The following is a 25,878-nucleotide window of genomic DNA, read 5'->3' on the forward strand; positions in this document are numbered from 1 at the left end:
CTTTGCAACAAAACTCTCACATTGCTCCATACAGATCTCCTCATGCAGATCACCATGCAACAAAACCCTCAGGTTGCTGCATACAGATCTCCTCATGCAGATCACCATGTAAGAAAGTTGTTTTTACATCCATCAGTATGAGTTCCATATCTTCAGATGCAACCAAGCCCAAAATGGTTCGCAAAGTAGTCATTTTTACTACAGGAGAAAACTTTTTATCAAAATCAATTCTATGTTTCTGCTTGTACCCTTTGGCAACCAGTCGTGCTTTGTACCTTGGCAAAGAACGAGAAGTGACTTTTATTTCGTAAACCCATTTGCATGGTAGCAATTTCTACCCTTTAGGCAAATGCACCAAATTCCAAGTGCCATTTTTCATGAGAGATTCCATCTCTAACAGCATAGCCTTATGCCATTTCTTGCTATCTTTTCTATCTATTGCTTCCTTGAAGCATGACAGCTCAATCTGTCAACATGATATAATCAACCACATAATTGACCCCAAGAACAAACCTATCTAGCTATCTTTGCATTTTGGTCGACCTACAGATCCAATGATCAAGATTTGCGAGCTTTTTAGCCTACAAATCTGCATTAACAGCTTGTTGTTTTGCAGGTTCAGCATGTTGTGTAGCTGGTTCTCGTTGTTTCAAAGGCATCTGTTCTTGCTGAAATTGTGGTACATCATGGGCAATATCTTACTGATCATTTTCAGCATCATTTCTTGCATTTTCAGGGCCATTTACAGCAGGTATTTGTTGCTGTCTAGTGGGCATTCTTTGTTGTTCTATCAGTATATCTTCCCAGAATACAACCCTTATGACTTCCTCGGTCTTTTCAGGCTATTTGTGCATGAGATCTTCCCAGAAGATAACATCATTTTTGCGTACAATTTTCATTTTTTCAGGATCGCATAACCTATGCCCCATTTCACCCTCGTCACCATATCCTAGGAGAATACATTTGCAGGACTTTGGCTCAAGTTTATTGTGTTCTTCCTTGCAAATGTGCACAAATGCCTCGTAGCCACTCTCAAGTGAGCATATGAAGGTGGCTTGCCTGACCATGCTTCTTGAGGGATTCCTCCCCCTCCTCCAAAATACCTGTTTGTGACAGATTAATCAAGTATACGGCTGTCATAATAGCCTTTGTTCCAAAATCCATGAGGTAAAGCAGCATGTGACGGCATTGTACGGACTCTGTCTTGAATAGTCCTGTTTATACACTCTGCAACACCATTTTGGGGTGGATTGTGAGAGGCGGTGAGTTTCCTTTTAATCTCTTTGATGTCACAAAAGTTTTGAAAGGCTTTGGACACATATTCCCCACCATTGTCAAAGTGAAGGCACTTTAATGTCTTGCTGATCTGATTTTTAGTAAGTGCCAGGAATTTTTTAAATTTATCCAAGGCCTCATCTTTACAACAGATTGGATAAACTCATACTTTGCGTGTGGCATCATCAACAAAAGTAATGAAATACTTCTTTCCTCCTAGAGATAACCCTGGCATCTCACATACATCTAAATGTACCAACTCTAAGGGTGGAGACTTTAGAGAAAGAGATTTTTTATGTGACGTTTGAGCATGCTTACCATAAATACAATGATCACATTGTTCAAAATCAGCATACCTCAAATACGGCAAATAACCCAAATGAGAAAGCGTTTTCATTCTAGTTTGACTCATGTGTCCCAACTAGTATGCCACAAAGAAACACTTGGCTGCTCGATTATGGCAACTACATGGTCATGCACACTAGATACATGCAAAGGATACAAAGTCTCACTTTTGGAGCCCTTGGCAACAATGCGATAGAGTCCTTACAAATTTTTCATTTGCTATCCCCAAATGTGGTGTGATAGCCTTTGTCATCTAGCTGTCTTGTGGTTATCAAGCTCTTCTTGAGCTAGGATACATACTTCACATTATGAAAAACAAACACGGAGCCATGCTTAAATTCCAATTTCACACTGCCAATACCTGTAATTTGACATGCATAGGTATCCCCCAGTGGTGGATAACACCAGGTGCACCACCATCATAGTCAAAAAACCACTCATCATGTGGTGTGACATGAAAAGACGCACCTGAATCAAGTATCCAAGTGTGCATGTCATCATCAAAATTTGCAATCAATGCATGTGCACTCAAAGAATTAAAGAAGTACATCACCGTCATTGTCATTCTCATGAGTGACTACATTTACCTCCTCTATCTTTGCACTGCTTTTCTTTGCAAGTTGGCTGTCCTTTTTCTCCGCCTTGTTGTCTTCAGTGTTTTTGCTTTTGCCTTTCTCTTTCTTCAATTGAAACAATCCCGTTTGTAGCGCTCTTCCTTGCGACCATGATGACACTCCACATTTTTGCCACGAGACTTGTTGCGTGCTCTATTTTCAAAATTTCCCTTTTGCTGAAATTTTCCCCTAGTATACAATGCATTAGAAAACTTGTTTGCTAAATTATTTTATCTGTTGGGTTCTTCCATCAGCAAAGAACTCTCCACATCAAAATATAATAGCTGAGCATTTGAGTTACTCAAAGCTGTCCTCAAAGTATCCCAACTTTCAAGCAAAGTGCATAGCAAGAAAGTAGCCTTGAACTCATCATCAATGTGGAAATCCAAAGCAATCAGCTGACTGAAAATTGAGTTGAACTCATTCAAATGTACAAACATGTCTGTACCTTCCTTCATGCAAAGGTCCATCAACTTTTTCAGCCAATAAACCTTGATGGTTGTACTTTTCTGAGCATACAATTCCTCAAGTCTTTGCCACATTTCATATGCATAATTCAGCTTCTCAATGTTAAAGAGCAAGTTGTCTGCCACTGAGAGCTCTATGGTAGAGCATGCAAGATCATCCAAATCATCCCACTCTTCTTGTTTCTTACCTACCGGTCTTATTCCCTTCGCTTTGATGGGCTTCACCTGTTTCTTTTGCACCAAGCATTGTAGCATTGTTTTTGCCATATTGCAAAATTGTGTGCACCCTCAAGCTTCTTGCTGTGCAAAAGGTTGCTATTGTCTCAGTTTCCAGCCATGATTTGCAACACTAAATTTACTCAAATGTCAGCAAATGCAAGACCAAATGTCACATAAATGACCACACTAAGCTGCAAGTACCAACCAACAGTAAAAAATCAAGACATTGCAGAAATTTTAAATCTGCAAATTGATTTCCAGAACTAGAGAATGTCTGCTACTACATCCACAATCAATTACAATCAGATTTATAGGCCAATGCACCAATTGCATGTGAAATCCCCAAAATTCTGCTGCAATTTCTACTCCAAATGCATTCTTAGGCACAAATTTAACGATTGCGGTCAAAAGCCCCAAATTTTCAAAGGCAGATCTGCCCAAATTGCATCAATACATGTCCCCAATTGCATATACCACGCAATTCTTGCACAATTCGATGAAATTCTAGAAGAGCCTCAATTTTCTCAAGTCCTGTGCACATAAATTTCAATGAAATTGGCAAATTTTCACTAAAATGTGAAAAGTCCCAAATTTCCCCGGCAAATGTGAACCGAATTTGCAATTTCTGAGTTAGATTGTCTTGTTCTACATCAAAATTCCCAAATTTGGGAAAAGCCCCGATTTTTCGGGTCAAAATTTCACAATGTGTGTAGGCATGCAACGCTCGTCAATGGAGGAGGAACAGATTTAAGCAAATTTTTAAAAAATGACGAAAAAGCGGCTCTCGAATCTAAAGGCTAGATGCATTGACCTGTCGCTTACTCACGTGCTCGTGAGACCGTCACCTACGCTGGTTTGTTGCGCTTGTAGCCCGCTCACCAGCAGTCCATGACCGTGTGCCGCCCATTTGTCAGGTCGTTTCCTACTCAGAGCTGGTGTAGCCCATCACCTACTCCCAGCCCCTGTCGCGGATCTGCGCCCGCTTGACAGGCATAGCCCATCACCTGCTCCCAACTTGTAGGATTTGCGCCTGCTTAACAGTCGTCTACTCCACCAAGTGTCTGCTTGACAGTCACCTATCTCTCTTGCCTCACTGTGACCAGTCTCTACCTGTCCAACTGACCTGCCTTGAGAGGCGTGCACTCCTTGTGCTTTGATACTAGTTTGTCAATGGAGTACGCGAGGATCCAAAAACGCGATGCTATGGTTCACACAGTAAGAGAGAGAGAGAGTGCGGAGTAGAGAGAGAGAGAGAGAGAGAGAGCACATGACTCGATGTGAGTACAATCTCCAAGTACCACTTTAGGTTTTTGATTATATATATATATATATAGTACATGTGTAAGGGTGTGTGCATACCCGAACACCATAAAAGACACAATGACCCTTTATTTTCCCAACACCCCTCTCACTAAATCATGTTGGAGATGCAAGTGCAACATTTAGCCTATTGCCAATTATCCTACCTCAACAGACCTCAGGTAGTAGGTGAAACCAGCCTTTGATAGTTCAAAAGACAATAATAGCTAGATTATCACACACAATAATTGAAATAAAAAAACTCAAAGAAAACTAGTGAGCTAGAATACTCCTATTTCGAAAAATCACCAATAGATTGATCCCAAACACCAGCACCCCTTGCAGCATTCTTTTCATTAGTAAAAAAGTTCTGATACAATAGATGAAGGCCAAGCAGTTAGACCCAAGTACTACAATGGGTGCAAGCCAACAGACTCTTTAGCACCATTTGGAATAATGTCCACTAGAAGCACCCCAAAATATTGCATGGTTTACTTGTACTAACAAGGTAATGAGTCTAGAGGAGTCAATCTTAAAAGTAGATTTGGCTGAGACGGCACAATAGGAACAATAGGCATAGAAGCAGAAGAATAATAAAGAGATGTACATTCAAGCGTCTGCACAATGATGCTATCGTCAAAAACTACATCTGTCCTAACCAAAACTTTGCTTATACAAGGATCATACAAACATACGCTTTGGCTTTGAAAGAATAGCCTACGAAGATAAATAGCTCCCCGCAAAACTTTCCCTCTTTTCATCTAATTGTGTGCGTATACGCATAACATCTGAATACTTCAAGACGGGAAACAATAGATTAAGTGCCATGAAATGTCTAAAAGGGAGTCTTTTTAGGGACCATTGTAGTCGAGCACTATCAGAACATACAAAGAAGTTGTCACAGGGACATGAAAATTTGAGATGCTTTGCTTTTGCTAGTAATATTTAATTAATTTAATAATCAAATGTGCAATGTTGTTAGGCACATATGATTCTTTTCCACAACTGATTACAGTTGTTCCAAGGGCATATACATCACATTACATGAGAAATCCCAAATTTTAGTTGCAATTTCTGTTGTACACGTACCTGCGGGCATAAAATTTGACACGCACGGTCAAAAGCCCCAAAATTTTTGTGCTCAAAGCATTAACCATACATGTGAATTGTCTCTCACATGCATAGAATAGGCCAATTTTGCAAAAATAGAGCGATTTCAGCAAAACTCCCAAATTTTTCAAGTGTTAGATGTCCAAATTGCATGGAATTGAACCTGCATGTATATAAAATGACCAAATGGTGCACAAATTTTTCCCAAACTGCAAAAGCCCCAAATTGCATGGGGCTTGATGTGCATCAATGTCGAGAAATTGGGTAAATTTCAGCCCAATTTGTGCATGTACATGAAAAGCCCCAAATGTCAGAGGCAAGATGTCACAAAATTCCTGCAATTTCTGAGACAAATTGTCTTGTCCTACATCACAATCCCCAAATCCGGGAAAAGCCCCAAATTGTCTTGTCCTGCATGAGATAATTGCTGTCAGTGCTGCCAGCCATGATTTTCAGCCCAAATGTGACAAAAAAATTCAGCAAATGCAGGCCCAAACTGTCACACAAGTGACCAAGGTACAAACAAGTACCAACCAACAATAAATGACCACGTAGAACCAAAGATTTCAAATATGTAATTAAATTTTTAAAAGCACCAAACCATGTGCTACAGCATTCCACAACTGATTACAGGTGTTCCAAGGGCATATACATCACATTACATGAGAAATCCCAAATTTTAGCTGCAATTTCTGTTGTGCATGTACCCGGGGGCATAAAATTTGACACACAGAGTCAAAAGCCCCAAAATTTTTGTGCTCAAAGCATTAACCACACATCTGCATTTTCTTTGTAGTACATAGAACATGCCAATTTTGCCAAAATAGAGCAACTTCAGCAAAACCCCCAAATTTTTCAAGTGTTGGATGTCCAAATTGCATGGAATTGAACCTGCATATACATAAAATGACCAAATGGTGCACAAATTTTCCCAAACTACAAAAGCCCCAAATTGCATGGGGTCCAATGTGCATCAATGTCGAGAAATTGGGTAAATTTCAGCCCAATTTGTGCATGTACATGAAAAGGCCCAAATGTCGGAGGCAAGATGTCACAAAATTCCTGCAGTTTCTGAGACAAATTGTCTTGTCCTGCATCACAATTCCCAAATCCGGGAAAAGCCCCAAATTTACAGGCCAAGATTGCACACATTTCAGTGAAATTGACTCATCCAAGAAAAAATCTCACTTGCATTTGAGAATCCCCAAAAATTTTCTGAGGCCTACGCCTTCAATGTCTACAATTTTTTGGTCCAGAGAACACTGTAATGTGTGTTAGGCACAAATTTGGGAAAACCCCCAAATTTCAAGACACAGATTTGCACTCTGTGCTTGTAGGTGTGAACACCCGGCAGCCGAGCGGGGGGAGGCAAAGGGAGTTTCAAGAGAAAATTAATTTTAAAAGAAAATTGTGATGGGGTCCATTGACCCGCTCGACCGTGCCGCCACACACCCATCGTCAGCACCATTCAGCTTGCCTCAAATCCCGTGTCCCATCAATGTCCGTAAAGCCCGATGTCTGTTAGGCCTGCTATCCCGTCGCATGGTCGCCCGTTAGCGTAGCCTGCTCACTTGCTAGTCGTCTGTCAGTTGGTCTTATCACGCCTACTACTGCCCGTCACGCTTCTACACCAGTCGATTGCTGCTGCCCGTCATGCTTCTGCACCAGTTGACTGTCTCCTCTGCTCATGAACCTGTCTGCAACGCCCCTGCACCTATCGACTGCCAATTGTTGCTCGTCAAGTCCACCTGGGACTCCTGCAACACCTAAGCTATCTCTTGCCTACTCTGATACCAATTTGTGGTGACCAAGAGGCATGAAGATCGAGGCAGTCAATGTTTGTTACGTGCAGCAAAACACACACACACACACACAGAGCAAAAAAAAAGAGAGAGCAAAGTAGAGAGTGTGCATGATTTGTGGGTACAATGACGATTGTACCGCTTTAGGTTTTTAGATAGATATATATGTGTAAGTACAAGTGCTAAGGGTGTGTTCACACCCGAGCACATTAAAAGGTACGAGGGCCTTTATTTCCAACATGATAAGCAAAAGATATCAAGTTTGTTGTAATCCTTGTCTATTCCAACAGGACTTGGTAGAGCATTGCTATGGATTTCATCTTTGAGCTTCCTAAGACACCTACAAGGAATGATGGGATATGGACCATTATTTGGAGGTTTAGTAAATGGCCCATTTCATTCTAGTGAGAAAGAAGATAAAGGTTGATCACATGGTACGTTTATTTTTGCACCATATATTTAAGTACCATGGTATACGAGAGTCGATTTTCAATGATCAAGATCCCTAGATGACCAAGTTATTTTGGAAGGAATTGTTTAAGAATATGGGTGCTACGCTAAAATTCTCATCATCTTTCCATCCGTAGGCAAATGGTCAATGTGAAGAGGAAAAATCCACAGTGTTAGATCTTCTAAGATATTATATATCAAACCACAAGACACAGTGGGAGCAATATTTGCCATTGGTTGAGTTTGTATACAACAATATGGTGCACAGTTTCACTGGCAAAGCTCCATTTGAGATTGTTGACGGTAGCAAGATACCATCTTTTTCACACACTAAGGATAAGATATTCGAGGCTGATCGCTATGTGGAAAGCTTGCATGCGGCCTACGCAAAGATAAAGTATACACTTCCAAGTTCACAAAAAAAACAAAAGGAAACAGTTGATTGCCATAGATGGGCTTTGCATTTCACCACAGGTGATTATATATTGCTGCATTTTGAAAAGTCAAGGCTGAAAAAGATGAAAGAAAGAGAGAGGTTGTATCCGAAGTTGAGTATGAGATATCATGGGTTCTTCCAAGTGTTGGACAGGATCAACAAGGTTGCATATCGGCTGAAATTACATCCACGTTGTCGAATACACAATGCCTTTCATGTTAGTTTGTTGAGGCATTTTCATTGTGATGTGTTAGAGGATGCATCTACTAAACTTTAACTTGAGATTGAGTTGGATGAGATCTTGGTACTCCAGCAAATTTTGGCACATAAAGGAAGAAAGGTCAAGGGTAAAGTTTCTGGAAGATATTTGGTGAAGTTTCATAACTATTCACCAATGGATACTAAATGGATGGAAGAGGATAACTTGGCAGACCATCCTTGGTTGTTGCAGCTTTACCTTGATGCTTTTCAATTAGAGACAGCTTTGGTTCGGGCTCAGTCAAGTTAAACAGAGCAAGGATCCAAAGCAATGCCAAATATTCAAAGGGGAGGTAGCACTTCCTTTCCTCTAGTGATGGAAAACTCTCGTATGTAGTGGATCTCGAATGTATTCAACATGCATCCAAGGTATTGTGGTGACAGTATGCCTACCATGAGGTTGCTACTCAGTGTCCTAGTCACTGTGAGATGTATGCAGATGAGTATGGTTTTTACCACAGCACTCAAGCTATCTTTTGCATCAGTTTGAGATCAATTTATGATCACTTTCGCATCATTTTTGCATTAGCTTTTGCATTTGTTTTTTATTAGTTTTACATTTAATTTGTGATCGGTTTGGGATCACATTTGCAATAGTTTGTGATAGTTTTTAGATCAGCAAATGATCAATTTATGCTCAATTTTCAATGGTTTTCAGCTGGTTCTATGGACAATAACATGTTTGCCATTGACAATTTTAGCCATGATTTACGCTCAGTTTATGCTTTACTATGGTTCTCTAGTGAGAATACTTGAGAAACATGAGAAATGGATATACCCGATGAGTTTCTAGCAACAAATCTAGATTATTTTTCAGCTTTACGTTATGTCTATGCTAGTTAGAAATTTTCAACAAGTATTGGGCATATGGCATGATTACACAACAGTGGCCAATGTTGTGTTAACTGTGATACCTTATGGAAATCTAGTGTAGTATACTTTTGCTTTAGCACATTGCAATACAATCAAGAACACTTGCAGGGATTTCAAGGGGAAGGTCTATCATGGGGACACGAAATTTTTGAAATACTTCACTTTTGCTAGTAACATTTGATTAATTTAATAATCAAATGTGCAATGTTGTAAGACACATGTGATTCATATGGCAATTATTTCATGGTAACACACCAAGGACCCCAAGGAAGCAATGGGTATCAAAGGCAAAAGTCATGACGAGTTATGCCAACTGGGTTCTTGGTGTTAGTTGGTATCAATTTGGCCCTAGGGACTAGGCACTAATTAGTTGGTATTAATTGGCCAATAAGTAACAATGGTGACACTAGGGACTAGGCACTAATTAATTAATTTGTGCCTATCCAAGGGTGAATTAAGGCTTGGGACCACTTGGGGTTGCAAATGGCCTAGCCAATTAGATTGTGGATGGGCACATCTAATTTTGGGTAGGGTCAGAAGGGCTGAAATTAATTTTCAGAAAGGATTAATTTCAAAAATTAATTAAACGGCTGAAAATTGCTGGAAAATGGGATTAGAAGGCTACCACTTGGCAAAAATGCTCATGCATTGGGGGAGAAGGTTGTTTGGGAATCGGAGAGACTCATTGAGTGCATTCAAGCCTATGAGAGAGAGAGAGAGGAGCTGCTGATCAGATTTTGGAGCTGTGGACATCATTCTAGAGCAGGCGACACCAACCATAGGCCTTCAAGGGGCAGGGGACAACAGGTTTTGTGTTTCCCAAGGGCTGGCGACAGCAATGGAGGGCTGGCAACAACATTCTAAAGACTCTAAGCAACAGGCGACTCCATCAGAAAAGGCAGCAAGCAGTTTTAGGGGTTTTCCCACGTGGAAAATCAGGATTTTCTATCCCTACAGCATTCTCTCACCTTCTCCCATCCATCCTTTGATTATCTCAGCAAATCTCAGTCATTCTCAGCAATTCTCTGTCAAATTTGGTGGACAACAAAGGGTTTTCTGCTGTAAACCCTAATTCTTAGCAGAAATTAGGATTTAGTAGCAACCTTAGGACAACAATTAGAGGCATCATACACTGAAATCAGCAGCAAATGGAATTAAGGAATTGCCAAGCATTTCAAATGCTAGGCCATCCCATTTGATTTGGGGCAGCATTTGGCCAGTCAATGGTCCAACTTATACAAGTCCTGGGTGAAGATCAAGGGGCAAATTGCCCAAAAGGCTTGTTGATCGGTTATGATAGCGAGGGGCTTTTGGAGCAACGTAGGAGATTAAGATATATTGGTTGTAGTCCATCCAATTGCAATACAAATTAAAGAAAGACGGGGCTAACAAGGTGTCCAATGTCCAAGAATGTTATGGTAAAGTGTGCATTTCATTTTTATTGAATTTATCAATTGTTGTATTCAGTACTTGATTAGGTTTTACCACCCTCTCCAAGAAGGAAGACCGGTTTCAAAAGTATTGATTGCTTCTAACCATAGGTGCTTAGGAAGCTCAGCTACAAACAACATGGAAATGCCCATATTCATTATTGTCATGTTCCTATGCTCAACCACTCAATTTTCAAAAGGGAAGTTGGTCGAGATGAGCTAGCGTTGAATGCTATGCTCTTTTAAAAGTTTATAGAACTCATGGGAGAAACTCAACCATTGTCACAATTTGTTGTCCCTATGTGGATACACATCTAATTTGTCACTAACCATACCCAAGTAGTGAAGGAGGTGAAAGACTCAGATTTTCTTTAAGAAAGTTATCCACATATAATAGGAATAGTCATCCACGATCAATAAAATATTGTAAATCATTAATTGATGGTGTAGATGATTTTTCCACTCGAATCACAATGAATCAACATAATTGGTATCTAGGCTCAATGAGTCAAATACTACAAAAATAGGGTCCAGTGGTTAATTCCTCGACTAACATGTTCAATAGACATCTCTAGCCAATTATAGGCGTGGAAGGCCCTCAATTAACTGGTACCTTAATAACTCATAAACAAAATTGTAGCCAAGGTGGCTAGCTAATAATGCCAAAGGTGCTAGTCATAAGGTGATCTACAAATCATATACATGATGGAACTCCAAGCCCTCTTGCAATGGCTTTAAAGAAATTGTGACATTAGATTGAGGTCGTTACGTTGTACCTCGCCTTGAGCTATCACTAGACGGCACTTGGTATCTAAAATCTCAATGGTTAAGAGGAAACAAGAACTTATCAAAGGCAAAGATGGCTTCGAGATGTTATTATTCAGCCTAGATCCAAAGGAGACTAGGCAATCTTTGGGATATCTTATTCGTTAATCCTAATTTGGTAGTAGCATGATCTTAGATCAATTTTTGAGAAGATCTTTGCCTCTTGAAGCCTATCAAGAATCTCATCAAATCTAGGAATTGGGTATTTGTTTTTTACTATCATCTAGTTCAACCCATGGTAATCAATGCAAAGATAAAGGGTCCCATCTTTTTTCTTTTGGAATAAGATCAAATGTTGCCACAGCAAATTACTCGATTAGATGTAACCTTGATCCAATAACTATTTGAGTTGCTCTTTCAACTCAATGGCCTTAGGAATTGACATTCGATAAGGCCTTTTTAAGATAAGAAGGGTGTAACTTTTAAGTGGACAGCAATGGAAATTTTAGCATTTGAGAAGCTAAAGGAAAAGAAGACTTCAGATCCTATGCTTGTGTTGCCCAATCTAAGGAAGTCATTTGTTGAATAGTGTGATGCATGTGGGAATAGCATAGGGGTTGTTTTAATTTAGGATGGCTAAGTTGTGGCATATAAGAGTTGTGTTCTCCATGGTGCCAAAAGGAATTTGCAGGTTTATGAAAAAAAGTGGCTTATTGTGATTCATGCACTTTCGACATCAAAACACTCTCTCTTAGGGGCAGATTTCACAGTGCAAACTAACCATTAGACATTGTGTCATTTCTCAACTTACACTAAGTTGTCTAAGAAGCACATGAGATGCGCCAACTTCTTATCTATGTTTCACTTTCCAATTGTGCGCATAGATAGGCGAAAGAATGAGGTGGCTGATGAACTGTCATATAAGCTTCAAATTTCGATTGTCGCTATGGTATATCACACTAAATTGGATGTCATGAAAGATCAATATGCTACTAATCTAACTTTGTGAATGTATATGATCAACTTTGCAATAGCTAGAGGCATGAGCACTTTGCACTTATAGACAGTTTTCCGATGATGCATGGATGATTGTGTCACAAAGTAGTTAAGGCCTAAGGCAATCACTAAGAGTCATCCTCCTCATGCAAGGCATAGAGGGATTGATGCTATAGTTAAAGTAGTGGAGCATTTATGTTATTGGCCTTTGTTGAGACCCAATGTTGAGCAATTTGTCAGGACATGCATCGTATGTCAAAAACTCAAGTTGGGATAGGATAGCCCTAGAAGGTTATGGTTGTGTAGTCAGGGGCCATAATAAAGAGTGGCACTGAGATTGTTTCTTCATGAGGACCTATCCTCAATATCGAGTCGTAACATGCATCTCTCTGGCTCAAGCGTTCATAGGCCGATTGATATTCTGGCCCTTCTATGAATGATAGTTCCAAGGTGGTGAGAATGTGCATCCAATCTTCCTCGTCCTCAAGAGAGGAAATATATCGGACCAATATTCGAGAGGTCGAAGAGTCATTAGAATCTCCATATAAGAGTGCCAAGATAGCGTCCAAGTCAACTCTGGTGAGGCTTTTTAGGACTCCATCTCAATGCAAACTAGCTCCTTTCTGTTCCCCAGGAAGACTAGACCATTGCCCCAGTCCTCGATCAGACATGCATTATGCATTCATGGTTGACCAAGCACCAGATCATAGTCTATGCCTTTCATCATAACAACAAAGTTAATCTTGAATTGTGTATCCTAGTGTTTTTGACTAGCCAATCTCTTAAAACTCCCATTGGTCTAACTTTAAATCCATCGACCACCTATGGTGAATGATCAAATATGGAACATTATTTGCAGGTGCATTAACCACACCAATTTCTTTCCCGTGAGGAAGAAGATAGAGGCTGATCATATGGCATGCTTATTTTTACAGTATGTGTTTAAGTATCATGTAATGCCAGAGTCAATCATTAGTGATCAAGACCCCTTTGATGACTAGTTTGTTTTGGAAAAAGCTGTTTGAAAATATGGGTCCCATGCTGAAATTTTCTTCATCCTTCCATCCGCAAATAAATGGTCGATTAGAAGGGAAAATTTCTACAGTGCTTGACCACTTGAGATGCTATATATCTAAGCATAAGTCACAATGGGAGTAGTGTTCGCCTTTGGTAGAGTTTGCATACAATGAGACTGTGCATAGTTCCATTAACAAAGCTTCATTTGGGGTTGTACAAGGTGGCAAGAAAGTATCCCCTATTTTGCACACAAAGAAGAACAAGGTCTTGCAGACTAATCAATATGTGTCAAACGTTGATGTGGCCTATGCAAAGGTTAAGTGTGCTCCTCTAAGGTCTCAAGAGAAGCAAAAGAAGACAATTGATCCCCATAGATGTGCTTTGCAGTTTACAAAGGGCCATTATGTATTGCTTGCTACGTTTTGAAAGGGCAAGGCCGAAAAAGATGAAAGCTAGAAAGAGCCTTTCATGTGATCTTATTGAGGCTTTTTCATGGTACCATGCTTGTGGATGTATGTATTGAAATTCATCTAGAAATTGAGAAGTTGGATGAGATTTTAGTACCCGAGTAGATTTTGGCGCATAAAGAGAGAAAGATCAAAGGTAAACTTTTCAAAAGATATTGGTGAAGTTTTAGAACTATTCACCAATGGATGCTAAGCCGATGGAAAAGGATGACTTGGTAGACCATCCTCACTTGTTGTAGCTTTACCTGGAGGCTTTTCAATTAAAGCCAACCTTGAATGGGGCTCAGTCAAGTTCAATAAAGCAAGGGTCCAAAGCACTCCTTGATGCTCAAGGGGAAGGTAGCAGTTCCACTTTATCCAATGATGGACAGCTCTCGTGTTTAGTGGATCTCGGATGTATTTAGTATACATCCAAGGTACTGTGTTGACAATATGTTTGCCATGAGGTCACTATTCAGTGTGCTAGTCACTATAGTTTATGCAGATGAGTATGGTTTTTACCACAACTTTGAAACCATACGTTTGGATCAGTTTGTAATCAATTTTGCGATCAGGATATAATCCGATTATGATCGTTTTATGCTCACTTCTCAATGGTATTCAATTGGTTCTATAGACAACAGCATGTCTAATGAATGCCATTGACAGTTCAACCATGATTTGTGCTCAGTTTATACTTCACTATAGTTGCTTAGCCAAAACAATTGAGAAACATGAGAAATGGATGCATCCTGTGAGTTTTTTGGCAATAGTTTCGGCATAGTTGCCTTCGTATGACGTATGAAACAGTCCGTAAGGTACGATCCGTATGGTACCGTGCGGTACGAATTTGTACGTTAAAACAGGCCTATTTGGGCCACCTAGCCTGCACGTCCTCATTCCGCGTTTCCAACGCCCCCACGTCCCGCATTTCCTACACTGTGGCATTCTTTGGGGGGCTGGGAAGCCTTGGATACCTCATCCCACCCCCTTTTCCAAATTCCAGCCATACAAAAGGTGCTCCTCTTTGGATTCCTTTCAGCTTGTAACCCTCTCTTTGGATTCCTTCTCTCTTTGATTGTTTGAACTTTGAACTTTGACCCTTCTCTCATCTACAAAAGGTGCTCCTCTCCTCCATGCTTCCACACCAATTCAGCAAGCACTTACAAGTTACCATTCTCATCTTCCTCTCTTGGATCTTGATTCTTGACTGGACTTGTGATTTGTCATTCTCGAATCTCACCTCCCATCCCCTCTTTCCCGCAGCCTATCGAAGCATTTGCCATTCTCAAATCTCATCTCCCATGCCCTCTATCCCTCACCCTATCAAAGCATTTGTCATTCTCATCTCCCATTCCCTCTCTCTCACTCTTGCTCTTTCAACTTTACCCCAACCCTCCGGCCTCTCAAGTCTCCCTCCCTTTCAACTTTCAAGACTCAAGTTTCAAGAGTTGAGACTCAAGCATCTCTCTCTCTCTCTCTCTCTCTCTCTCTCTCTCTCTCTCTCTCTCTCTCTCTCTCTCTCTCTGTGGCCTCTTTATTCGTCATCGGCACCATGACTCGTGAGAAGCACAAGGCCTTCAATTTGCATGCGATCCATGTGGAGAGGGACACAAAGAAGTCTAACTCCCACCATTGGACATGCAAGCATTGCGAGAAGCGCTATACAAGTGGTGCAACTCAACTTCTCCAACATCTTTCCAAGACAAGGGGGCAAGTTGCTCCATGCAAGGAGATCCCTCAAAGCATTGCGGAGGACATTCTCGCCAAGATGAGAGAGAGATCCACAAGAGGAGGAGGCAGTGGCTTATCGGCACCAACTCCTATGCCTACTAACAAGGAAGCATCCAATGTGGGCGTATCTTCAACTGATGTGGGAGAGGCCTCTACCATTGGTGGTGGGGGCTCCACATCCGCATCTGGCTCTAGTAAAAGACAAAGAGTGGAGGCTCATGTGGTGCCGTAGAGACAATCGTCTCTCTCAAGCTCCCGGTCATGTGTGTGGATTGGTTTCCTTTCTTAGAGAAAGGCAACGACTTGCGGACATTAAAATCATGCGCACGGTGATTGAGTGCAATCTTGCATTCAATGTCCTAAAGCAAGAGCAATGGAAGAAGATGGTAAAAGCCATTGCCAACGTGGGTCCATGTGAAGGATAGATTGGTGTCACATACAATGACATGAGAACGAGAAAGATTGATGAAGAGAAGGAGAGGATTGATAGAGCCCTTGATTCTATTCGGGACGCATGGATAAAATATGGTTATTACATTCTCACCGACAGATGGAGTGATCGTAAGAAATGGGGCATCATCAACATACTCATCTCATATCCACTCGGTACTAACTTTTTGCGGGCCGTAGATACCAGCAAGAGGGGGAGAAAAACGACGGGCGCATTCATCTACCGCCACATTCGACAAGCTATCATTGAGGTATACATTACAATTTGAGTTTTAACTTTTAAATTTGTTTCACTTTCTTTCATTATGATAATATCATTCATAATTGAAATTTGATTTATACTTAACTTGTAATTTGTAAATTGTGGTTGTAGGTAGGCCCCTCAAATGCGATGCAAGTTGTTATTGACAATGCATCAAATTGTCGACACATGGGCCGTTTGCTTGAGGCTGAGTTTCCTACGATTGTGTGGACTCCATGTGCAAGTCATTGTTTGGACTTGCTCATGGAGGACATTGGGAAGCTCAAGTGGGTGAAGAGGGTGATCCGCAAAGCTACATCAATTGTCACATTCTTCACAGTAAAGGTAAAGGTGCTTGCGATGTATTGTGAACATAGCACACTGGAGTTGAAGAAGCCTTCTTCAACTCGCTTTGCTTACATGTGGTTATTGCTAGAGAGCCTTTATGAGGTGCGGTCCACCTTGCACCAGACAGTGGTGTCCACTCTATGGAATGAGTGGGATGAGCATGAGACAAAGGAGGCTAAAGCCATGCAACCCTTATGCCTTAATCAGCAGTTCTGGCAAAAAGCCCATGCCGTTGTCATTGTCATGACTCCCTTTTATAGGGTGTTACGTATGAGTGATTGCGAGGGGTCCATCATGGGCCTTCTCATTCACTTCTTTAGAGCAACATTGGCGGAGGCACGTGCTTATACAGTGATCACAAAGACAGTGTGTGTACATGTTTTAGAGATAGCAGAGAGGAGATGGGCATGGATACATAATCCCATCCATGGTTTTGCCGCAAGTCACCAGCGGTCATGAATGATAGAGAGTTTCGTTCAGATCGGCTTGCTTATTTGACTCCTGTGGTCCCTGTTGATGATCACAATGCAGTGCTAGAGGAGCTAGGATACTATGCAGATCAGAGAGGGCATGCGGCTTTTTCTTCTCCCACTTGTTAGAGGAGAGAGTCACTTGTGAAGCCTGTATTTTGGTGGCAAAACTTTGAATACACACTGGAGACCCTTCAGCCCTTAGCCATGAGGGTCCTTGCCCAAGATTGCTCTTCGGGTGCATGTGAGAGAAATTGGAATGCCTATTCTCTCATTCACACAAAGATTCGCAATCGGCTTAGCACATGACAGTTAGAGCAGCTAGTCTATTGCCGCACTAACTTACGCATAATGAGGGCTATGATGAGCATGGGTAATCCGAAGAAGGTAAAGTTTAAACACTTAACCATAACATTTAAATTTTGTTGTTTTAACTTTTAAACTTTGAACTTTGAAATTTAAACTTTATACTTTACAATTTAGACTTTAGCATTTACAGTGATCAATCTTACCTACATCACTGCATTGTGTAGATGAATGTTGATACATTCAAGTTGACAAGCGACACTCTTCCAAGTATACATAAGGAGGTGGACGAGGAGAAGGAGATGATTTTTGCAGAGCTCTATAGAGAGCTTATAGCAGCAGATACTCGTGACACTCGCAGTTAGCGTGCTCGTGGGCGAGGAGTTCAAGTAGGTGGTAGCAAGGACATGGTCATTCGACGCCCTTTATCATCGAAGAGAGGTGGTTCGAGTGGCTTGCAGACATATGTAAAGGGGGGCTCTAGTAGCTCACATCCCGTGCCTCGTGATGACATCCCCCCCTTGCCTACACAACCGCCACCTCGGGAGCTATCATTTGATGATGACAGTAACCTCATCAATGAGGATGAGTATGAGTGTATCTCATCATCGGATGCCAAGGAGTCATTTTCAGACTATCTTGATGAGCACTCAGATAGTTTTGATGATGATGATAGTGATGCCTCATCGTAGATTCATCATTCATATGACATAGGTCTCTATTTTTTTTTTTTTAGATATACTAGACTGTAAGTTGTATCGCATGTTTTGCGTAGCCCATGCGATTGTGATGGTCACCCTCATATATTCATCTTATTCTATAAAATTGCTATTTCCACTTTAAACATGTATTCTATGATCTATCATTTAATGATTTATTGTTTTTGTTATTTAAAAAATCAAATTATTTTTTTTTTGTACTAATATCGTACCATACCTTATAAAAATCATAAGGTACCAATTAGTACTATATTTTATCGTACCGTACCTTTCGTACTTGACAACTATGAGTTTTGGATTCTTTTTCAGTTTTATATTATTTTTATGCTGGCAGGAAATTTTCAGCAAGTGTTTGGCAACAGCATGGTTAAGTAACAATAACCAATGTTGTTTTGACTATGATGCCTTTTGGAAATTCTAATGCTATTTACTTTGCTTTGCAACATTGTAGTGAAATCAAAAGCGATTGCAAGGATTACAAGGGGGAGGTCTGTCATGAGGATGTAAAATTTAAATGCTTTGCTTAGTGTTTGATTAATTTAATGATCAAAGTGTAAATGTGAGATGCACATGTGATGTGTAAGCAATTATTTCACGGTAGCCGGTCAAGGACCCCAAAATATAAGCCACTGCCAAAGGTAAAAGTTATAACAAGTTATGTTTGTTAGGTTTTAGGTGGTTTCTAGTGTCAAATATTGACTTGGAATACTTTAATTAGCCATAAGTATTTGTAATGACACTAGAGACTTGGCATCAATTAACTAATTAATGTTAGTCTAAGGCTAATAAGTGCTTTGAGACACTTGGGGGAATATTGGCCTAGCTAATTTAATTGTTAGTTGATTATATTATTTTCGTGTGCACATAAAAATTTATTTAATTAATTTTCAGAATTGATATTATAAAAAGTAATGTACTAGGTTGGATAATGCTAGAAGTTCAATTTACAAGGCTACCACTTAGCAAAACTTGCCCATGCAAGTTTGGGAAAGCTGAATTGGGGCTGAGGGGAGAAGGAAATCTCATATTTTTGCACTTTGAAGCTGTTGGGAAGAGATATTGGACTTTTCTTGCCTGCTTTTGGGGCCATTTCTCAACCATTGGAGACCATTTTCAAGAAGAAAACTAAATATTCTTAACCAAAACTGGATTATAGCTCAATTTCACCAAATTCTCATGCCAAATCTCTGAATTTTCTCTCTTTCTCCAACCGTTTTCCAACTTTGCTCCAAGTTTTACACCAATCCAGCCATTGAGGTGGAGATTTTAGTGAATCTCTACTGTGAACCCTAATTTATAATAGAAATTAGAGTTTGACAATCACCTTGGGAAGCATGCCCAGATTTAATGGCTTCAAAGTTTAATTTTCAAAGCTGAAATCAGTGTACTTTAAGAGAATTCAAGAGGGTAGCCAGCCAAACATCGAATTTGGGGCTAATTTATTTCACAATGAGCACGGTTGAAGACCAATCTTCTAGCAAATCAAGGGAAATTTTGATTTGAAGGCTTGACAATCATTTATGACAACAAGCGGCGCTTGGATTAGTGGAGGTAATTGAGGAATCTTGGTTGTACTCTATCTTTTACAATACAAGTTAAAGAAATACTCTAAGGGGCACCAAGTTTTGGGGCCAATCAAGTGTCAGTTGTCTAAGATTAAGTCATAAAGTGTGTATTCCATTTTATGTGAGTTTGCTTTTTCATATTATTAAATGTTAGTCAAGTCATTAGGAAGGCTAGTTTCAGCAAGAAAGTGCCTCCTATTGTGCATACTAAGAATAAGATCTCTAAGATTGATCGTTATATTAAGAATAAGGATGCGGCTTGTGAGAAAGTGAGCAAAAAAGTCAATTTCTCTATCAACTCGAAACCCAAATTTTTGATAACTTGGATGCATACTCTGAGGACTTTCATCCCTTGCATGCAGCAACAGAGCTAGTGGAGAGGAGGTTTGAGAGGGTGTATGCTAGGAGACAATAGAGATAGGCACGGGCTGCAAAGACACAGTGGTGTGAGAGACTAGGACACACCCCATGAGGATCCTCTCACGAATATGCAAGGCTTCAGAGGATGACATGTCAAGACAGGTTGGAGCCGCATGAGGTAGGACCTGCACAAAGCATTAGGGGAAGATCTTAAATTTTCTCATGCTACAGGAGTACCACCTCTCATGTACGTATACTGAAGTAATAAATGATTTCCATGCCTTCTTTTTATTAAGGCCACTCAAAGTGGATAAAACCAAATCATCATCATCAGGCATTGCATCAATCACTGCTAAAGCATCTACAATGCTCCTCACCTTCAAAACATACTCATTGACTGACATTTTCCCTTTCTTCAAGGTATTCAACTCTTGCTTAAGTTGAATCTTTCATGCCTTTGTATTTACTGAAAACATGTTCTCAAAATTTATGCAAGCTACATGCAAAGTTGGTGCATTCCTAATATGTCCCAACGTAGTATTATCAATGATTGCAGATAGCCAGTACATCACCTTTTTGCTATGGGAATCTTTCACTGCGACAGAGCTAGCTTATTGGATAGGAGTTATTGGGGATCACCAAGATACGGATAGTTGTTTGCATTATGTTTTGGATCAGTGGACTCCGGCATAAGGGCTGGGGTATCATGGTTCCAAGGACCGACATGGGGGTCTTTGTAAGAGCGGAGGATTGCACTTATTGGTCTACTAGTCATCTATGCCTTGACTAGCAAGACAAGATACAGTTTTGGATTACCCTCAATTAGTCGCTACCCAAGGTCGACCATTGGATAGTAGGGGGTGACTTCAATGTGGTGGAGGCCTTGGAGGATAGGAGAGGCAGATGCACAAAGACCATTAGAGGAGGCAAGCAGGCTTCCTACGAGGAGGTCTTATTCCAAATCAAAGGACAGGTTTCATGGTTTACAACAGAGTTTGATAAATCCATAGGCTCTCTCCAATTCTCCAGGAGTGAAAGGTAGCATGAGCTAGGACTTTCTCCAAGATCAGTCGATTCTATGTGGATGGATGGGTTTGCAACAAGGGCGGCCTAGTAGGCATCATATGTGGCACTTTGGCTTCTTTAGAGCTGGAGTGTTGGCTTGTGGATACCAAAGCCACTAGTCAAATGGCTTAATATATGGATTGGTTACTGCGCTAGAGTTTTCAACAGCCAAGGGAAGTTTCATACTTTCAGCAAATGTATGTTGCAGAGTTACTTTCAACTTTTGGCATGACTGCATGACACTATCTCTTCCCCTTTGTCCTAGCATGTACTTGGCGGATGCTCTTTTATGCAAAGAACCCCCCTTCCTCATTGGCAGCCCCACATTGCAGGTAATGCAGTACATTTGGGGCACCTGAACTACAAATCATGTATAAATAGGTGGCTACCTTGATAGTTTGGATTGAGTCAAATTAGGTGAGGGACATTGATACTAAGAAATCTACTGTACAACTTTTTAAACCTTGGGACTGGGTGCCCTTTCATGGAACAGCGAGAGGCAACCTACCAGCACTCTTTCTTCTACAGAGGGGGAGTATAAGGCTGCATGTGCAGCCTAAGATAGACTGTAGTTGAGGAAATCAAAAAGGTCAGTTTTCCAAGCAACCATTATGCATTAGGACAAAGCCGGATTATAATTCTATGGTGTGTACTTCTGCTACTAAAGATCAAGTGGAGATTGTTTCTAGGAAGAAAGAATCACTGCCCACAATGAGAACCACAGATAATAAGCTCTACTGAAGCATTTGTTGGAGAACTAGGGACTGCTTTTCAACTAGGAGGACTGCCATTGGAATTCTTGGATACGACAATAGAAGGCTGCAGATAAGCATCAGAAGGAGATGCAGTTTAAGAGCTTGGGTTTTGCCCAAGTTTTAACAAAGCTTAATTGAAACTCTCACAGGCAGGGTGGCAATAGGCAGGACAGGATCGGATACAGCAAAACATCAGAAAGATAGTAGCTTGGCATGTACGGGAAGTGTGACACAAACAGACAATTGAATAGCAAAAGTCAATTGTCAACAGGATGGCCTCAATGTCCCCTGTCACTAACTTTTCACTCTGCTGCTGAATTACTTCATCATTCTTCAAGTGGCCTCAAAGTTTTGCCATACGTAGCATTTTAGTGCCTCTCTCTTTGAAAGAGGAACTGTAAAAGCGCACATCTTTTAACATGTACAACTATTCCTCGTGCTCAATAGAACAAATGTTACACATTGTCATTTTTGTGTCTCCAATAAAATAGACAACATACAGAATCATGAGATTGCAACTCTTGAAAAGAAACAACAAGGCCGGTGGTAATGAGGACAAAGTTTTACTTGCTTCTCCCCCAAAACATCCAGCAATCCAATTAGGTCCCCCACGACATGCAATTGAGTATATTTATCAGCACCCTCAGGGCTGTCTGATTTACCAAAGCCACGTAAATCTGGTGCAACCACATGGTAACCAGCTTCTGCAAGAACTGGAATTTGATGTCGCCAGGAATACCAAAATGCAGGAAATCCATGGATTAAAAGCACCAATTGACCTAAGATCATCAGCATAGAACTTATAAGGACCATATTTTATTCATATTATCAATTTCATACTTAATGTGCATATGCTTCATGAATCATAACACAGGCTATTCTTCATGAATTAATGACACTAAATGACATTTGTATTTTAAGCAATGGGTTCAACAGACTCAGAAACAAGTACACCAATAAGTAGTGTAATTCTACAGCTGTAAAGATGATAGAACTAAAATTAGCTGTAGTTTCAAATGCTAGGGCACTTGAGATTCATAATTGTCAGGGTTCAAACCCTTCAAAAACACACTGAGGCGTTATGAAAGACCACAAGATAGATCATGGTATTATGTACAAAACAAGGTATGCCACAGCCAAGCTTGCTACCCGTCACGTCTGCTACGCTCCAACCCCCTGCTATTGCGCCAACACCCCCGCCTCTGTCCCGCTACTCCCCTGTCCGCCTCCGCCTCTGATCGACCCCTCTCCCCCTGTCCGCATCCGCCCTGCACAGTGCCGCCCTGCCCCGTTTTCTATGCCCCACCCCTGTTTGACGCCTATCCCCCCGTCCGCCTCCGCCTTGCACAGTGCCACCCCGCCCCTGTTTTGACGCCCCACCCCTGTTCAACGCCCCGCCCAGCCCAGCCCCTAGTCTATGTCTCGCCCTTGTTTAACGCCCCTGTTCGACGCCAACCAAGGCGGTTCCGCACACAGGTCCGCAAGTGGATGCTGACGGCTTCACACGGGTCCAGAGACGACAGAGAGGGAGACGGCAAGGGGGGGCACAACCAACTCCTCAAACCCAGCCTCGTCAGCGGGTGTTGGCAAGCGAGCGACCCCCTCTCAGCAGAGCACTCCACAGCCCCCCCTTGTCTGTTCCACCCGACAGGACCGCAGCCCCCCACATTCTCCACCCGCGCCACAGACTACCTCGCCTGAGTTCCCACAGTCCCCTCACCCCCCCCCCCCCCACTGACCTTGGCCCACAGCCTCCCCTTGCCAATGCCACCCCCCCCCCCCCCAACACCCGCCATGCATCTCCATCCATCCCACCATCCCTAGATCCTCTCCCCCCCATCACCCCCCTTACAGAGCACCCTTCCTGATCCGCACACAGGTCAGGTGAGCCCCCCCAAACCCACCCCCCCTCCTCCCACAGGAGGTGATGAGCCACACACACCTACCTCCTCCGCGCACCAACAGTCTTCCCCCTTCCACACAGCCACCAGCTCATCCGCCCCTGCCACCCACCACACCCTCCCGAGACAAGCACAGCTGTTGCCACATGAGTTCTTCCGTAGTGGCCCATGGTCCTACCTGCGAGTTGCGGAGCGCAGAGAGTTCCCACTACCTCTAGAGGTGGGGATCTTTGTGGTTCGTAAGTCAAGGAGGGGCAAGGTTCATCTACTAGCACCACTGGATGGACCAAACTACGCCTTTTTTCTTCAGTCCTCTTACTCAAGGGAGTGGACGACTACACAGATTGAGGAGGAGTTGAAGAGTCAGGTAGCGGACCACATCTCCCAGTGGATGGGAGATGAAGGATTAGCATTGTTTGCACAACACAAGTTGCATGATGAACATTAACTGGTGGGCTGGTGCCGAGGTCCCACACTTGAGCATTATCTTTCGAGCCTCTCCACAGTGGAGAGCTCCGAGGGACGTGATCGAGTGGCCCCCGGCACAAGCGGCCCATTTCTACCAGTGTACAGAGTCGCGATTCTCAGCATGGCTGATGGATGCATTGATAGTACCACCTAGAGCATCTATCACCCCTATGGTCCGGCCGAGGGCCATCATGGGGGACTGGAGTTCACCATCCAGACCGGCGGCAAAGTGCACTTGCATGCCTCACAGTCTCTCCTCCTCATCAACAGCATCCACACCGAACAGATGCCTGTTCGGTTAGTCACAAGTTTCCCCATGAGCTTACATCTTGCATCATGGAATGTGAATAGTCTCCACTACAGTGGGGCACGTGGTTCCAAGAAGTTGATTGTTCAGCAGGAGTTGCAGCCTGCCCTTGCCGGATGGATCGACATCTTGCTTGTGCAGGAGCACAAGCTCACCCTCACCCAAGCCCAAGGGGTTGGGAAGGTACTTCCGGGCAGCTCGCACACTTACTGGGAGCACGCCATAGGTACCCATAGCAAGAGTGGAGGCGTATGCACCTCTATTGGGCCGAGTCTCACCGCCTGTGTACGAGACCACGGGACGATAGTGGCAAGAAGGGTTCTATGGATCAGATTGGATATTGGGGACTCGTGTATTGGAGTCCTCAATGTCTATGCCCCTACGAAGGTTAGGGCATGCAGCAGGTTCTGGGTGAAGATCACAGCTGGACTCCCAGAGGTGGACTCCTAGATTGTGAAAGGAGATTTCAACAACCTGGAGGCCTTGGAGGACCAGCAGGGCAGAGGCAGAAACTACCAGGTTATGGCTGGGGAGGAGCAGGAGGCATGGGAGGTCGTTTTGCTTGCAGTCGGAGCATGTGATGCCTGGAAAGACCCTGCCTTCCACAAAAGGGAGAGGTCATTGGACTTCTCCTAGGGATACAAGCGCCTAGGTGAAGTCCTGCTGGAGCAGTTGAACAGGTTTTATGTGGGAGAGTGGAGAGGCTCTCATGGAGGCCAGATTGAGCAGTTGGCAGGCACCACATTATCCGATCATTGCCTGGTTCTCCTGACACTTGACCCCCCAACATCTGCCCTAGACACACGATCCTGTCAGATCCCTGACTCAATCTATAGGAGGGAGGAGGTGAAGAGACAGATAGAGCAGATTTGGACCAGAAAGTGGGATAGGAGGGACTGAATAGCAAAGGAGGTTGCAGAGGTCCTAGCCGAGTCAAGCAAAATCTGCCAAGAGGCAGCCATACAGGCCAGGCAACAATGTTGGGAGGAGGAGAGAGCACTCCAGCAGGACCTTGCAGCCATGCAGAGATTATTGCACGAGGCACCAGGGGATCCCACCCTCCATGCACAGAAGGTGCACGCACGAGCAGCCATTGCTGGCCTAGAGGACAGGCGCTCGGAGTTCTCTTTCCGTACCTCAATAGCCTTTCAGGCGCGGAAGGGGGACTCGATATGCAGGGAGTTCTTCCAGGCACACCAACCCCGCACAGCGGGAGAGCACATACGCAGCCTTCGGGATTAGTATGAGAGGACCCGTTCTAGCCCAGATGAGGTGATGGAGATTACCACCAACTATTACACGCGCCTTTTCCAGCAGGAGACAGCTTCAGCTAGAGGACAAAGATGTAGAGAGCAGGTATGGGATCACATCCCGTCCCTCGTCACAG

The 25,878-nt window shown here is 42.4% G+C and overlaps 1 protein-coding gene across 2 annotated transcripts in view; it reads right to left on the minus strand.

Annotated features, from left to right (window-relative positions):
- Positions 1 to 25,878, minus strand: part of LOC148016009 (epoxide hydrolase 3-like) — a 111,771-nt gene that overhangs the window by 61,623 nt on the left and 24,270 nt on the right. For both annotated transcript variants that reach the window (XM_087664210.1, XM_087664211.1), the window contains exon 2: positions 22,383 to 22,594. In XM_087664210.1, coding sequence (XP_087520336.1) covers positions 22,383 to 22,594 — 212 coding nt within the window. The remainder of the gene's footprint in view (positions 1 to 22,382; positions 22,595 to 25,878) is intronic.

This window comes from Lygodium microphyllum, chromosome 23 (assembly GCF_053477565.2).
Source record: "Lygodium microphyllum isolate KBCC chromosome 23, Lygodium_microphyllum_v1.1.10, whole genome shotgun sequence".
Lineage (NCBI taxonomy): Eukaryota > Viridiplantae > Streptophyta > Polypodiopsida > Schizaeales > Lygodiaceae > Lygodium > Lygodium microphyllum.